The following is a 14,641-nucleotide window of genomic DNA, read 5'->3' as shown; positions in this document are numbered from 1 at the left end:
ATTGCATACTGCAATCAAACTAATTAATAATATCTAATGACCTCATGTTTTAATCCATGTGTATCAGCCTCAGGCAGCTGGAAGCTCTTTGGTCAAGACTTGATACTATCCTCTACAATTGAATCCACTCAGACACAAAACCTCAAGACCAAAGCTGGCAGGAACGTTCAACATCATGAAACTCTCAGCCTTGACCCGTTACAGGTGAGGTGACATCAAGCTGGAGAGTGTTCGGAACTGATGACATTCATGAGAAAATGGGCTCAAGGATGGATGGAAAAAGAAGCAGTTTTTGTGGTTCATCCTCCTTGATTATAATATTGAGCAGGATATATCCTTTAGCCCGGATCTATAAAGATTACATCATTGATTTTCTTCCCATAAAGCACAGCAGCTGACGTTTTGTCGACCTGTGGATAATCCTGAGCAAGCACTTCTGCTTTTCTGCTGGATTATTCCATTACGAGGCTGCTGCAGCTCTAAGGAAACACTGAATATTGTGATTTTGTGGTTGTCAACACATCCACTGATGGTCTATGGTACGGAAATGCTAAAATGTCAAGAGGTTTTAAAACATTTTGTGATTTTTCCTGATTTCTTAAAGGGTAACCAAACCTTAAATCAACTCATTTTTTTGTCTGTCGACCTCTATAAATGTGGCTTTAAAAGTGCTGTGTGTTGGTCATTGCTAAATTTTAATAAATTAAAATAAACTTGTTTAATTCTTGAAAATATAGTCAAAAAAAACATCTGTGTGCTGCCCCCTACAGGTTTAATCGAGGTATTACAGCTGAATTTTGATTTGGTCAAACCATGTAAGTTTCAGAAGTCTGATGTCATGATCTGCAGCTCCAGTAATAATAGCAGTCCAGCCCCCAAGCCCCGCCCCTCTGACTAGATTTTCAAATTTTAGCTGTGGGAGGAGTCAGCCTCCAACTTCCCTGTTTGGTTACTCTTTAAACTCTCAGAAGTGTTTAGAAAGCCAACACAAATCAAAGGCACATGAAGAACACTGAGGAGAAAAGCTCATCTGTAGGTAATCTCATAAAATTGGATTTATTTGGGCTTTGAATTAAACCACTAATGATTATTGTAACACAAATATCTCTTTTGAAGGATGATCAAGAAGGAGAAGCAGAGCAACAGCAACTCAAATCAACAATGTCGAATAATTGAAAAATAGACCATAAACTGGGACAACAGAGAAACAAGTTCAAATGTTGAAGCAAAGAAAGAATAGAAATGAAGAAGCAACACTTTTTCTGAATTGGATAGACCAGGCAAGAAGGCTACGCCCATAACAAAGCAGACAGCCGACATCAAACCCCTCTTCAAGTCAGTGGTTGTTGGGGTAAATACATCCATTCATTCACTAACTAAACCAGGTAAATCCCTTTCCATGGTCATGGGGTTGCTGGAGCCTATACCAGATCTTCCAGAGTTGCCTATGAAGTATGTTTTTAGAATGTGGGAGGAAGTTGGAGAGCTTAGAGAAACCCCACATATGTACGAGGAGAACACACAAATTCCACAAAAAGAAGTCTCAGCTGGGATTTGAACCAGAACTTTTTCACTGCGATGTGAGAGCGCTAACCACTACACCACCATCTTTACTCTTTCATTGTCTGACAGCCCCCCTCCCTCCATGTTTCTCTGCACACCGGTCTTCCGTACCTGATGGGAGCCGTGTGGTTTCGTTGGGTCCACCAGGACTTTGGAGGGTTCAGGTATCGACACCACAGTTCCCAGTCGAAGCCCTGAGCAGAGAGGGGGTACTCCTCGATCTCAAAGGTGTCGTACTTGATGTTGTCGAAAGAAGGAGACACAACTCGAGTCCGGTCCTCTTTTATCCGCTGTAGAATGGGTTCTGCCCTGTGGGGAGACAGAAGCAGAAGTTTGTGAGCACACGGAAACAAACTTTATTTGGTCATCCAAGATTCCTTATATGTCACCAAACAGTAAAAAAATGAATCGATAAATGATGTTTTTTAGCATACATCCTCAAAACCCAGTGTCCCCCACAACTCTGAGCATCAGGAGTGTGATCAGCAGAATATAAAAAAGCTTGGGTGATATTCTTAAGAGTTAGACCGGTAAGATCCATGTCTGATGTGTGGCTTTAAAGGAGTTCTACATGTTTTAATTCATTAAAGTAAGAAAAAAGTGTCCTCTTTGCTTTTAGTCATTTATTTCCAGGCAGCAGTGGATTTTATTTATTTTTCAGAAGCAGAAATTTGACTGAACTTTTGTTTTGGTACTGCAGATACCTAATGTCAAAACTATAGCAGTTATAAATCTATACAAAGCCCTTAAAAACACAATGTGACCACTTTAGGGTTACATACCAAGTACCTTCTAATAGTAGCCCCAATGTTTATTCCAAAACATTTGGTAGCCGGCTGGAAAATGGGTTCATTTTGCAGTGAAATTCGGTCAAAAAATGCAGACAAAAACACCAGATGAACATTTCAGGATTTATTGAAATGATGTTGAAATTGATTATTCTGATTAACACTGGCTGTGAACGCTTCTTCTCTCTTTGAAGCATCATCAATCTCCGTATCAAAAATACTTCTGTCTTTGCTCAGTAATCCATGTTCTTCCAATTCGTTGCTCGCTTCCTTTGCACCTCCACCAAGAAACCGTTTGCTTGTTTCTGCAGCCATCTTTCTAATATCATCCATCTGCTTGCACCGTTCTCAGATCCATTTAGGATCCTCCCTAAATGTGGAGCAGATTCCTCACCCGAATGTTCTGTGGCGTATGCCATCACACAATGTTTAAATGCTAAATCAAAGGAGCATTTCTTGGCCATCGCTACACAACGCAAACATCATGAACACCTGCCGTCCAGTGTTGCCAGATTGGGCAGTTTTCCGCTCAAATGGGGCGTGTCTTTGTTCAATTTGGGAGACTGGACACTAAAAAATGTTAAGATGTTGCTGGATGGAGAAAGACAATCATAACTCTCTTCACATTGTAAACTGATGTTTTGTGTGTCTCAGATTTTTTAATTGGTACAAAATTACCTTAATTACAACACGTGGAATTCAATGACTTATATGGGTGAAACAGCAGAATAACAGACCAGGACATTCATTTCAACAACAAAATAAAACAAGAAAACTGTAGAGTACAGTATATAAGAGGGGAGTGTGTAGTTTATCAGCACAAGAAAACACAAGGAGCCTGCAGTCCTGTCTGGATTAGGAGGGTCAATCCACAGATCAGGGGAAGTCTGAACCAAGGAAGGAAGACGTGCTCGTGGAGACTGCTCTGGGACGGCAGACTCAGCAGCAGGAGTAAGTCAGCGCTGGGCTGTGGAGTTCCAGGGAGAGATCAGCATGTGCCCTTCAGTACTTAGCCCTTCCAAATGAATCAGAGAGGAGGCTCAGTAAGTGGTTGGAAAATTCAATACGGCTGCAGCCAAGGGCGTTTCAGGGATATGAGGGTACTTACACCCAGTCAAAAGAGGACATGCACAGAACTCGATCAGGTAATAAACCATTCAGCTGATGCTAAATGCAGAGCTACAGGGCCAAGACTGTCATCATGACCCACTGCGTGGATAACTATACATTCTAATGCAGGATCTGCTGGCAATGAGGAAGCAAAGTCAGACACACATTTAGCTTAGTTTAAAAGAGAATTAAAGAATATGTTTTTAAACTGACATAGTTCATTTATTGAGGTCTCTTATTGTAGTGTTTAAAGTATAGAAGTCAACTTTATTCATTTATTTTGTTTTAAACTTCTCTGAGATTTACTGCAAACATTTAAAAGCAGAAATTCCTATTCGTTACTCTAACTTTTTTTAGTTAAGAAGTGAAAAAATAACACATAAGTTAAAAGACTGACAGTACCCAGCAAGGAAGGCCAAATGGGCTCCTAAAAGTAGGCAGAAATTTGGGCCCCACCTGTGTTTGCCCACACTGGCTTTAGTAGACACTCAGAGTGTAGGCAGGGAGAGCCAGCCGGTGGACAGTGTAACGTGCTAGCGAGCTTCGCTGTAGCGAGCTCTGCTGTATCAAGCTAGCGAGCTCCACTGTAGCATGCTAGTGAGCTAGACCGTACCAAGTTCCTTTGTCGTGAGTTAGCGAGCTCCTCTGCAGTAAAGTAGCGAGCTCCACTTTAGCATGCTAGCCAGCTCCGTTGTATCAGGAAAGCGTGCTCCGTTGTATCGAGCTAGCTACCTCTCCTGTAGTGAGCTACCAAGCTCCACTGTAGCATGCTAGTGAGCTCATCTGTAGCGAGCTCCATTGTATCGAGCTAACGAACTCTTCTGTAGCGAGCTAGCGAACTCTTCTGTAGCACGTTAGCAAGCTAGGCTGTATCAAGCTTGCAAGCTCCTCTGTAGCGAGCTAGCGATCTCCTTTGTAGTAAGCTAGCGAGCTCAGCTGTATCGAGCGCTGCTGTAGGAATCAAGGGAGCTCTGGTGTCCACCAGGCGGCTGTCTAGAATAGCGTGGCTACCCACTGAGTGTCCACTTCAACCAATGTGAGCAAGCACAGGAGGGGCCACCACGGAAACCGTGGACAAACCTATTTGGGGCCCACATTTTCAGCACACTTTTAAGCCATATGGGGCCTGACTGGCCTTGCTGGCTGAGTTCTGACATTTCAAAAGAGCAAGACCATTTTAAAATGAATATATTGTGAACAAACTTCTTAAAATACTAATTATAGAATAGAATAGTTGGATAATAACATTGTTTTGTAATTTTTAATATAATTTATATGTATTACGTAAAANNNACATGTTTAAGGTTTTCACAAATTTTCCATAAGCAATGTTTCTCTTTGGCTGCTCCCTTTAGGGGCGCCACAGTGGATCATCTACCTTCATCTAAACCTCTCCTCTGCGTCCTTCTCTCTCACATCAACCACTCTCCTGCCCTCCTTCTCTATGACCATGAACCCTCTCATCATTCTTCCACTAGACCTCTTCCCTTTAGCTCCAACCTTTCATCCAACATTGTCACTGTTCCTCCACTCAACGTGTCCAAATCATCTCCATCTGTTTCCCTGCATTTATCTCCAGGACATCTCCCATGATCTGTTCCTCTGAGGGATTCATTGCTGATCCATTCCTGATTCATTCATACTCCCAAAGAGAACCTCAACATCTTCATCTCTTCCTCCTATCTCCAAATACAGTCCCACCTCCACCTCACCTACAGAACATCTCATCACTGTCTTCCAACTCTCCTCCATGTCCAGAACTCCAACGTTCTTCTCTGTCTCTCCAGACTTCCTCATAAATCACAGCTCCTCTCTCTGATCCTGTAACTCTCAGGTCTGATCAACATATGACCTTTTGAATTGAAAGAGTATCATATTCTTTGTTTACTTGCCTTGAGGTGACATGTCTTTAAGTGTGTCACTGTGTATAAATTCACCTCATCATTGGTCGGCAGAGTCATCTGTGCAGCATTCACATCCAGTTTGCTCAGGTTTCAGTCGGACTTGAATTGACCAGTTTCTACTTTTATTTTCAGTCATGATTAGACTGATCTCCATGGCTTGTTAGTCTGGCCCGAGTTTGAGTTAACTAATGACTCTATGGTTAAGATTGTGATGATCACTGACATCACAGATTATAATTCTGTATATGGCATTACCCATAACTGGAGAAATCTTTGAAGAGAGGAAACTTCAGTTTACCACCAGGAAGTGCCCTAATCTCATGCTTTAGACCACAGCTGATCAATCCTGGTCCTTGAGATCTACCACCCTGCCTGTGTTCCAGCTCTCCTGCATGTCTATCTGCTGATTACCTGGATCAGGTGTGTTTAGTCAACCAGAACAGGGTAGGTAGATCTCGAGGATCAGGACTGAGCCGCCCAGCTTTAGACTCACTCTCAGCAACAATTTCAAGAACCCAAAAAGTTCAATAGTGAGTGCTTAAATTATATTTGTTCTTGCTTGGCGTCATTCACTGCTGGTTACTTCTGATGTCTCTCTTTAGTATCTTGACTGTTTTCTGAAGTTCAGGAAATCCCTTGGTGGCTTCTTCTCTCAACAGCTAAACTTTTAATAAATGTCTTAACTCCATTACCTGTGTTTTTGCCACTTTGCATCTCAGTACAAGAATCATTTTAGTTATAGGTTCTCTCTAGATCTAAAAAGACACAATAGACCTCCTTCATCACTGACTTCTGTTTCCTTCACCAACATCTCTGTTAAAGTCTGCTCCAATCTCCACTTTCTCCCTCTAGATATACTCAAGATCTCCTCATCATCATCTCCCTCCAGAATCTCTTTTTCTTCATTACCTTACATCTTACCTGGGGGGATGATAACATTCAACATCTCACCTTCATCTTCCAGCTTCAGACTCTTCATTCTATGTGACCATCTCTTCACATCCAGAACATTCTTCTCAAACTCCTCCTTCAGGATCTCCTCCAGCTGTTCTTCTTTCCATTCACATCATGTTAAAACAGCTTGGATCTGCTTCCAATCTATGAATCTTGATCTCTTTCCATCTGCTCTCTTGAACACACAGGAAATCTATCTTTCTTCTCCCCATCTCTAGTTTTCCATTCAAAGTTCCTCCTAAGTCCTTCACTCCTGTTGTTACTTTCTCTGTACTCTGACTACAAACATGCCTTCCTTTTCTTCTTCCACCAACAGTTTTTCATTTTCCACCAGACACCTGTAAGTCAACAATCCCAGTCAGCTTCAGTCCAACTGGTCTAGAGGTTCTGCTTGTGGTTGTCATGTAAGATTTGGATTCAGCTTCACATCTGGTGTCCTTCCAGACACGAGTCCCTGCATTTAGCTGGACTTGGGACTGGAACATAAAACCACTGATGTGTCCCCATGTAGTTGTATTTTTAATTGTAAACAATAAGAAAAGACACAATACGATTCCAGAAAAGGTCAGAAACTAAACAATGCTGTAGCTCTAGCACATAATGTCTCATTCCTAAGAGATTAAGGTTTTATGAAGTAAAGACTTGAAAATGGGACAAAATCCAAATTCTTCCCCTACCCCTCCGGCTCCTCCCTACCCCTCCAATTGTAGGGCATTTTAAGAGATAGGGGAGTCTGAAATAGTTTTATCGAGTGACAACCCTCACTGCGGCGGGTTGCAGAGTCCTCTGCCGCAAGGGAGTTCCGCGTCGCACTGTGCCATAGAGAAGCACATTTTTCACGTGGATTTAGTTTGATACACTTAAGTTTTTTGTTTTAGTATGACCTTTTTAAAGTTTTAAAACCGCTGTGGTTACGAATTACCAAACGCTAGCAATTCCGCGCTAACGTAGCTGACAGGCGACTATTGTTGACATCATTGAGTGGGAGTAACGTCCGAATTCAAAGACGATAAGCGTGTTTGAGATGACCAAGGTGGACGCAGCGCTCCGCAGTTGCCTGCAGCGCGGTGTAAGCTGGTTAGTTGCCTGCAGCGACCTTACATGCGCACCGTCACGAAGTATCACGGGAAAAGGGCGGGTTCAAGGCGCCTTCCTACGCCAGCGCAGTCAGAAAATAGGTACTGCGATGGCTTCATGCCGCCTTGAGGACTACAAAACAATGCATGGTGGGAAACTGTGTCCTGACCGTTCTTGAAGTTTGACGTTGCTGATCGACAATAACTGGAGCTAAATGAAGGAAATCTGTGTATTTTGTGACTCTTTCTGGAAGGTAGTGAATCCCTGATGAAAATATAAACAATATTTCAAATAACCTGTGGTTAAGTGTGTTATTATTGCCTTTAAAAATTAACTTTAATTTCTATTTTATTTATTTATTTGGGACAGTGCACATGAAATTCATCCACTGGCTTCACTGACAGTTGTTAAAAACAATATAAGAAAGAGAAATAACGGCACAAATCATACTAAGGAGGAGTGGCATATTAAAATTTAACCAAATGTTTAGGACAATCCACAACTCCTTGTTTTTGTACAGTCTCGTCGTTGTAGGGGTAGGGGAGGAATTTGGATTCGGCCCTGGCGTTCATCCATAAACGAATGGGTTGCAGCACGTCTGAAAAAATACAGCAATGCCATTTTATCATCAATCTTACCTGATCCTAAAAGCTAAGCAGTTTGAGGCCATATAAGTCTGTTGATGGGAAACCTGCTAGTGCTGTATGAAATGAAGCCACATGGGGCACTTTAAGTAACTGTGGCGTGTTGGGTTTTCATTGTAAAACTTAAATTGAGTTATGGGTAATTAGCTGTGGTGACCCATGGAGAGAGTAAATGAAAAGTACTGGTGTTATCATTTGATTAAATTCCATGTTCTTTTTTGCCTGCTTCAAGTCGTATCACATTTTAGCTTGTAATGATCAAATTTGTTGTTTCAAATCTTCTGTTCCAATCAGACGATGCTCTGTGAGATACTCTGTTAGGTTCATATAGATCCGTTCTAACAGAACTCAGAACCAGACCGGTACAGAAACCGTCTCACTGATCAACTAAGCCAAAGCTGTTTGATACGACCACCGTTTTCCTAAAATAATCTAATTTCTCTGCAGTGAAAATGATCTGGATAAAGACTGGATGACTGACTCTAACTCTTTACTTTTCTATTCTCAGTCTGATAGCACAAAATGCTAATGGCTGTCATTTGAATGTAAACGACTGTAGAATGTCTCTAGGGGGTCACAAAGCGTCCCCCATCGACCATCAGTCATGTTTTATCATTTCAGCACCAGAGATGTACGATTATCTTCAAACGTTACATCTTTTATCCCTTTCAGTTCTTCGTGAGGCGAAGTTTTGCACTCCGTGAGCACACAAAGCTCCGCTCTGAGGAAGCTCACACTCTTCAGATTGCTTTGACCTCCATGTCAAACAAAGATAAAGTCTGCTCAGAGAACAGAATTATTTTCCCAAACCTGAACACTCATGTTGGCCACTTTAAACTCAGCGGAGGGAAGTAGTGGATTAGATGAAGTGCAACCTTAAGCTGCTGCTTAGCTTTCTACAAATGAAATTTCAATTATTTTTCAGAACTATTTCTTACCCTCGAGCAAGAATGTTTGAAACAGTTTTCAAAGAATAGATTTTAGTGCATTGAGTCCACACGCAGAATTGGAAAACTGAAAACACATTTAAAAGCATCTGCTGCAACTTTGCTCTTCTCTTGTTTTTTGTACTTTAAAGGGAAACAGTATAGTTTCCTTTTTTACACTAAAATGCAACCTTAACTATCAACTATCTCTGCTCATTCTTGGCTGATTCATTCCGACTGTCCAGGGGTGTAGATGTCCTGCTGTTGTGGGACCCTTTCACAGTGTGTTACTGCCCTGTGACCTCAAGGGGGCATTAGCCTAAGAGTCGTCGAGGTCAAATATGTGACGTGTGAGACGTGAGGCTGAAAGCATGGGAAGGTTAAAGAACAACCAGGTGTGTTTTGCAGTTTTTCTTTGCATCTTCATTCTCTTCATCATGATAGAACACTGATGCCCACATTCAGTCTGGATTCATGAAAAGAGTTAGAGCCTTGGTCACATGCACCCATACAGGGGGGTTCAGGTGTTGTGGGTTTTTGGATTGTTCAGGTCATATAGGGTCGTAGAGAACAGCGGCTGCATCTTAAGGGGAATGCAAGAGTCTCTTTCACTTCCTTTGAAGCTCCTATAAGCATCTCAAAGGACGTCATGAAAATGAAACAAAATCATCTAGTCATTAGTAAGGTGCATGAACTGGCTGCCCATACAAACTTCAATCTGTCTAATTTCACTGTCAGACTTCATGTAAAAAGTGTGCACTAATCACGTGAACAGCACTAATTGGCTTCTTGAGCGGTTTGGGGAGGGTTAAAAAATGAAAAATCTATACGACAAGTCCGTGTCTCATCTACTTCATCCTCACTTACCTCTGTGTGTTGTGTAAGTGTTTGCTAGGGTCTGTTGTCTGCAGCGTGGCTTTAGAAAAAACAAAATGTGCATGGACATTTTCACTCTACTACAGTTTTGGTATTCTGTGTGGGTCACCTCCATGCCCCGTATGGGGTTACTAATGTTTCACCTGCAGGTATCTACCTGTAAGAGCAGACGTGATAAAGGCTTAGGATGATTAACGCAGGACAGGAGACAAGAACTGAAGACAAACTGAAATCGAACCGGACTGAGACTATGTTTACCATCCATCCATCCATCCATCCATCAATCCGTCCGTCCATCCAACCGCCCATCCAACAAGGCATCCGTCCATCCATCCACCCATCTGTCCATCCACCCATCTGTCCATCCATCCATCCACCCATCTGTCCATCCATCCATCCATCCATCAATCCGTCTGACCATCCATGAAGCTGTCCATCCATCCATCCATCCATTCATCCATCCATCCATCCATCCATCTATCCATCCATCCATCCATCCATTCATCTGTCCATCCATTTGTCTATACGTCCCTTCAGCTGTGTGTCAGTTCGATCGTCTATCCATCCATCCATCCATCCATCCATCCCTCCATCCATCCATCCATCCCTCCATCCATCCATCCATCCCTCCATCCCTCCATCCATCCATCCATCCATCCATCAATCCGTCGGTCGGTCCGTTTAATCATTTAATCTTTTTCTAGCTTGTTTACTTCTTAATCCTTTGATGGATTGGTTTTGTAGAACATGTTCAATGAAGACTCATGTATAAAAGGCCTGTGTGTGACATAGGAGTTGTAACAGGACAACCTTTCTGAATCTTTCCTCCCGTTCTTTAGGCAGTAACACAGTCAGAAAGTCTTCATCTCTTCATACCCCTCATATTGACACACAACCCCTCATCATCCTCATCATTTTAAGTAGTTTTAGTGGAGATGAAGCAGGATTACATCAATGGAAGTCTGATCGTCCCTCCAACTACATACCCAACAATTAATCCCATTTGACTCAAAACGGGCAACATAGCAAATAATTACAGTGAACACTGGGGACAATTAAGAAGACCAAGCAGTCAGCACTTTGTGGAAAATTATACGGCAATCTTTCAATTTTCTGCAGAGAAAAAGACTCACATGACGAGGAGGAGGGGGGAGGGGGGCTCTGGGAGAAAACAGATCAGAGAAAAAAAGAAAAATAAGCAGCATTTGTTCATTAGCCTGTGTGAAATCAGATAACTGAGGCTGCTGTACCCCCCCATGGCCCCCTCCATCAGCTTCTCATGGAACGATCAGCAACAAACCAGTAAACATTTAAACAGCAGCACAAACAGGAAGTGTTGTTCCCCAGCTGGGCTCCTGTGTCTGCCAAGAACTGTTTCATTAGTCACAGACCGACACCCGCAAGGTGACAATATGTAGGAGGCTCGTGTGGGATCTACAGAGAGCACGGGGGAGGGGGGGTGCAGGAAGCTTGTACGAGCTTCTCTTTTCTAATCTGAAACACAGCGGCGGCAAATGCTGGTTTGGATTTGGCCCAGATGTCCTAATGAAGAGCAGGCGAGCGCGTTTTCTCAGCATGTCAGTTAGGAGGCGCGGCTGCTGCCGTATCTGAGCGCTGAGAGGAGACCCTGAGGTGACGATGAAGAGTCCACTGGACATGAAAGCGGAGAGGAAAAGAAAATAACAGCACTTACAAGCTGGTCACGGACTAAACATAACCATCCACGCTAATTGGGACAGTAATTAACTGTCTGACGGATTCATTATGAAGAAATGTGTCGGCAGACTTGCTTTGACAAGCACATGATTGGTGACATCTTTCCAGAAAGATCAAGCGTCAGAGAAACCCAAACTTTGTGTTTTGATTAAAGCGCTGATAAATGAGCCAAGAAATTACCTGTTCCACCCCCACATGAGGAGAGGAACGTCACCTCAGGACTCAAAGACTCTTCAAGACTAAAAGGAACGTCTCTGTTCAAGAGGGGAAAGATGTTGTGTTAACATTAAAAACGCTTTGGAGAATCTAACTTCTTTACATCATTTGTCTAATTTTTCTCAAAAAAACTTAATAAACCAATCAGATTACTATTAGTCCCTAATTATAAAGCAGCTTCACATAAAACTATGAATAAAGAGCTTCACTGTTGTTTTCTGGGAGTTTCTTCAATCTTCTATAAATCTATATTAAAGACGCACTCCAATTAAAATAGTTTTTTGTGTTTTTTACATTTGTTCTTGTAGCTTTTAACTCATAATGGACATTTATAACAATAATTTAAGATTAAAACTGTGCTTTTGAGTATTTCTTTATTGAAATCATGATGGATCAGGAGCAGATTAAACCGGATATTTGAAAACGCTCACGTTTGTGATGCAGCAGGTCTCATGGAAGCGAAAATTCTGAAGCATCCAGTTGCAAACCAATGGATCCATCAACGTCTTCATTTTTTTGTTTGAGCTGCCATCGGGAAGCTGAGCATAGCTCCGATATATTGCTTGCTGTGTTTTGGGATACACAACCTGTGGCTCTCTTTTTTCCTTTATTGTGGCTTTTTAACAAAAAAAGAAAAAATGCTGATTGCATAAATAAGAGATTAGTTAGTTAAGTTTTGTCGTTTGTGTTTAGATGTTTAACATGTAAAGCAAATTGGCAAAAAAAAGTTTAATTAACAGTCTGAAATTCTGTAGAAATGTTCTTTAAATTTGTATTTTTAATTCATAGTTTGAAAAAAAATACATGTAGTTTGTCAAATAAAAGACAAAGTGTTTTTGTTTTGGTAAATTACACTAAAGGGGTTAAAGTTTTGAACAAATGTGGCTTAAAATGATTGTAAATAATTTATGAGTTGTGTGTTTTCAATGAAGATATCAGTTTATTCTAAATGTTATTTTTATTTTTATTTTTTTATTAATATGTAACCGGATCGATTCTGCGTTGTGTTTATGGGGAAGAAAGACGTGGAAGCACAGCAGCACCCTCGGAGATCACCTCCATTTATTGCGGATCTGACAGTTTTCCAGAAAGGAAAGACACAGAAATCGCGTGTTAGCTGCCCGTTTTAGCTCCTCTCCCACCGAACAGTAAAACAGGAAGGGCCCAACGGGCAACAAAACTCTAACACATACCTGACAGTTTTCCAGAAAGGAAAGACACAGAAATCGCGTGTTAGCTGCCCGTTTTAGCTCCTAGATGAGAGTGACAGGTAGAGGGAGATCAGCTAATTCTTACATAAAAATAAAATGAGGATTCATATTGTAAATGTTACAGGACACCCACCTCTCCCACCGAACAGTAAAACAGGAAGGGGAGAGGGAAAGCGAGCGCCCAACATATAAAGAAGAAACCACAGAAGAAGAACAAACTAAGGAGGGGTTACCCAATGCTGAATTCAGGGGGACAAACTAAACTTAGACAGTCAATATTTTGTGTAATTAAAAAAAGATTTCATCTCGTTACAAATAGATTTTACTAAAGCATTTATTTTTTAGCTTAAAAGGGAAAAAAGCACACCAAAATCCTACAAATAAAAAATGCAATGCTTCAATGTCTTGCATTTTTACTGTAAGTAAATCTGCTGCAGCTATAAGGACCTTTTGACACTGAGTGGGTTTTATTTATTTTATTATTTTTTTAAAGGAACGAGTGTGATGCTATAAAATGAGTTACAACTGGGATATATTGAAACATTTAGACACTATTGTAATTAAATTGTTGTAATATTTAAAAACTGAATTTATGATTAAGTATTTATTTATAAACAATTAATTACCAAAAAAGCATAAATATTGTGCATTTCTACCTGATAAAGTGAGAGTTTGGGACTCTCGGTGGGTTCTGGTCTGTAAGAAACTAGACCAAATGGCTCTTTTAGCGTTAAAGGTTGCAGACCCCTGTCAGCTAATGTTAGCTTGGACTTATGAGGTCCTATAAGCTAATAAGAGAGCATGTAAACATAGGAATGCTGGGAATTTGTAGGGCTGACACCTGCGCCAGCATTCCTGCCCAAAACTCTGGTGCACATTTCTACTGTAATGAACTACTGCCAACTACAGGTGGGACAAAATATCGGTATGGCAAACTATGGCGATATTTCAACTCACGAACGATTACCGGTCCTCTCATTCCCTGAATCGGTTTCCTAAAATAATACCAAAAAAGTCCACCAGGGGGGCTTCGCGTGAGCATGACAGTAAAATGTAAGGGTGAAACAGTCATCGATTTTTACTGGACAGATACGTTTTTAGCCTAATTGCCTAAAAACATAGTGGTGCGGGTACAGCGTGAACTCCGAGTGCATTTTGCTGCTTTTCCGCATGCAGCAGGAAGGGAGGGGCTACTTGGACGCCCTCATCACCTGCTCCGCTGGCAGATGAAAACCCACGCGGATGACAGAGCGGCCGCGAGCAAACGGTCCAAGCCGTGTCTGTATCTTTCTAAAGCAGACGCAGACGGAGCATGCTGTTTCTAATGAAACAAAACATGTATTATTATGGCGGTAACAGCAGTAACCTGTCCAAACACCGCGGTAAATGAGACGTCTAACGGCGTTATTGATCCAACAGGTGTGTTTGCTAGTAGTACACACATGGCGCACGTGACTAAAGTGTTGATTATCAAAGACAAGTGCAAAACATTTGAATAAAAGGAAGGGAAAATGAATATGAATACCAGCACTGTAAAAAAAAAAAACAATGATCATATAATATTAACAGGCTGAACATTAATAATGTATCTAAATAATAATAAATGATCTGGCATCAAATGAATTAAAATGCAGCATTAGGAATTTTTGTTTCCAC

The 14,641-nt window shown here is 41.4% G+C and overlaps 1 protein-coding gene across 2 annotated transcripts in view; it reads right to left on the bottom strand.

Annotated features, from left to right (window-relative positions):
• galnt18a (UDP-N-acetyl-alpha-D-galactosamine:polypeptide N-acetylgalactosaminyltransferase 18a) overlaps window positions 1-14,641 on the bottom strand; it is a 166,337-nt gene that overhangs the window by 68,910 nt on the left and 82,786 nt on the right. For both annotated transcript variants that reach the window (XM_024264210.2, XM_024264211.2), the window contains exon 5: window positions 1,675-1,872. In XM_024264210.2, coding sequence (XP_024119978.1) covers window positions 1,675-1,872 — 198 coding nt within the window. The remainder of the gene's footprint in view (window positions 1-1,674; window positions 1,873-14,641) is intronic.

The sequence above is a fragment of the Oryzias melastigma genome, linkage group LG6, assembly GCF_002922805.2.
Source record: "Oryzias melastigma strain HK-1 linkage group LG6, ASM292280v2, whole genome shotgun sequence".
Taxonomy (NCBI): Eukaryota; Metazoa; Chordata; class Actinopteri; order Beloniformes; family Adrianichthyidae; genus Oryzias; species Oryzias melastigma.
This window is presented reverse-complemented; position numbering and strand designations above follow the sequence as displayed.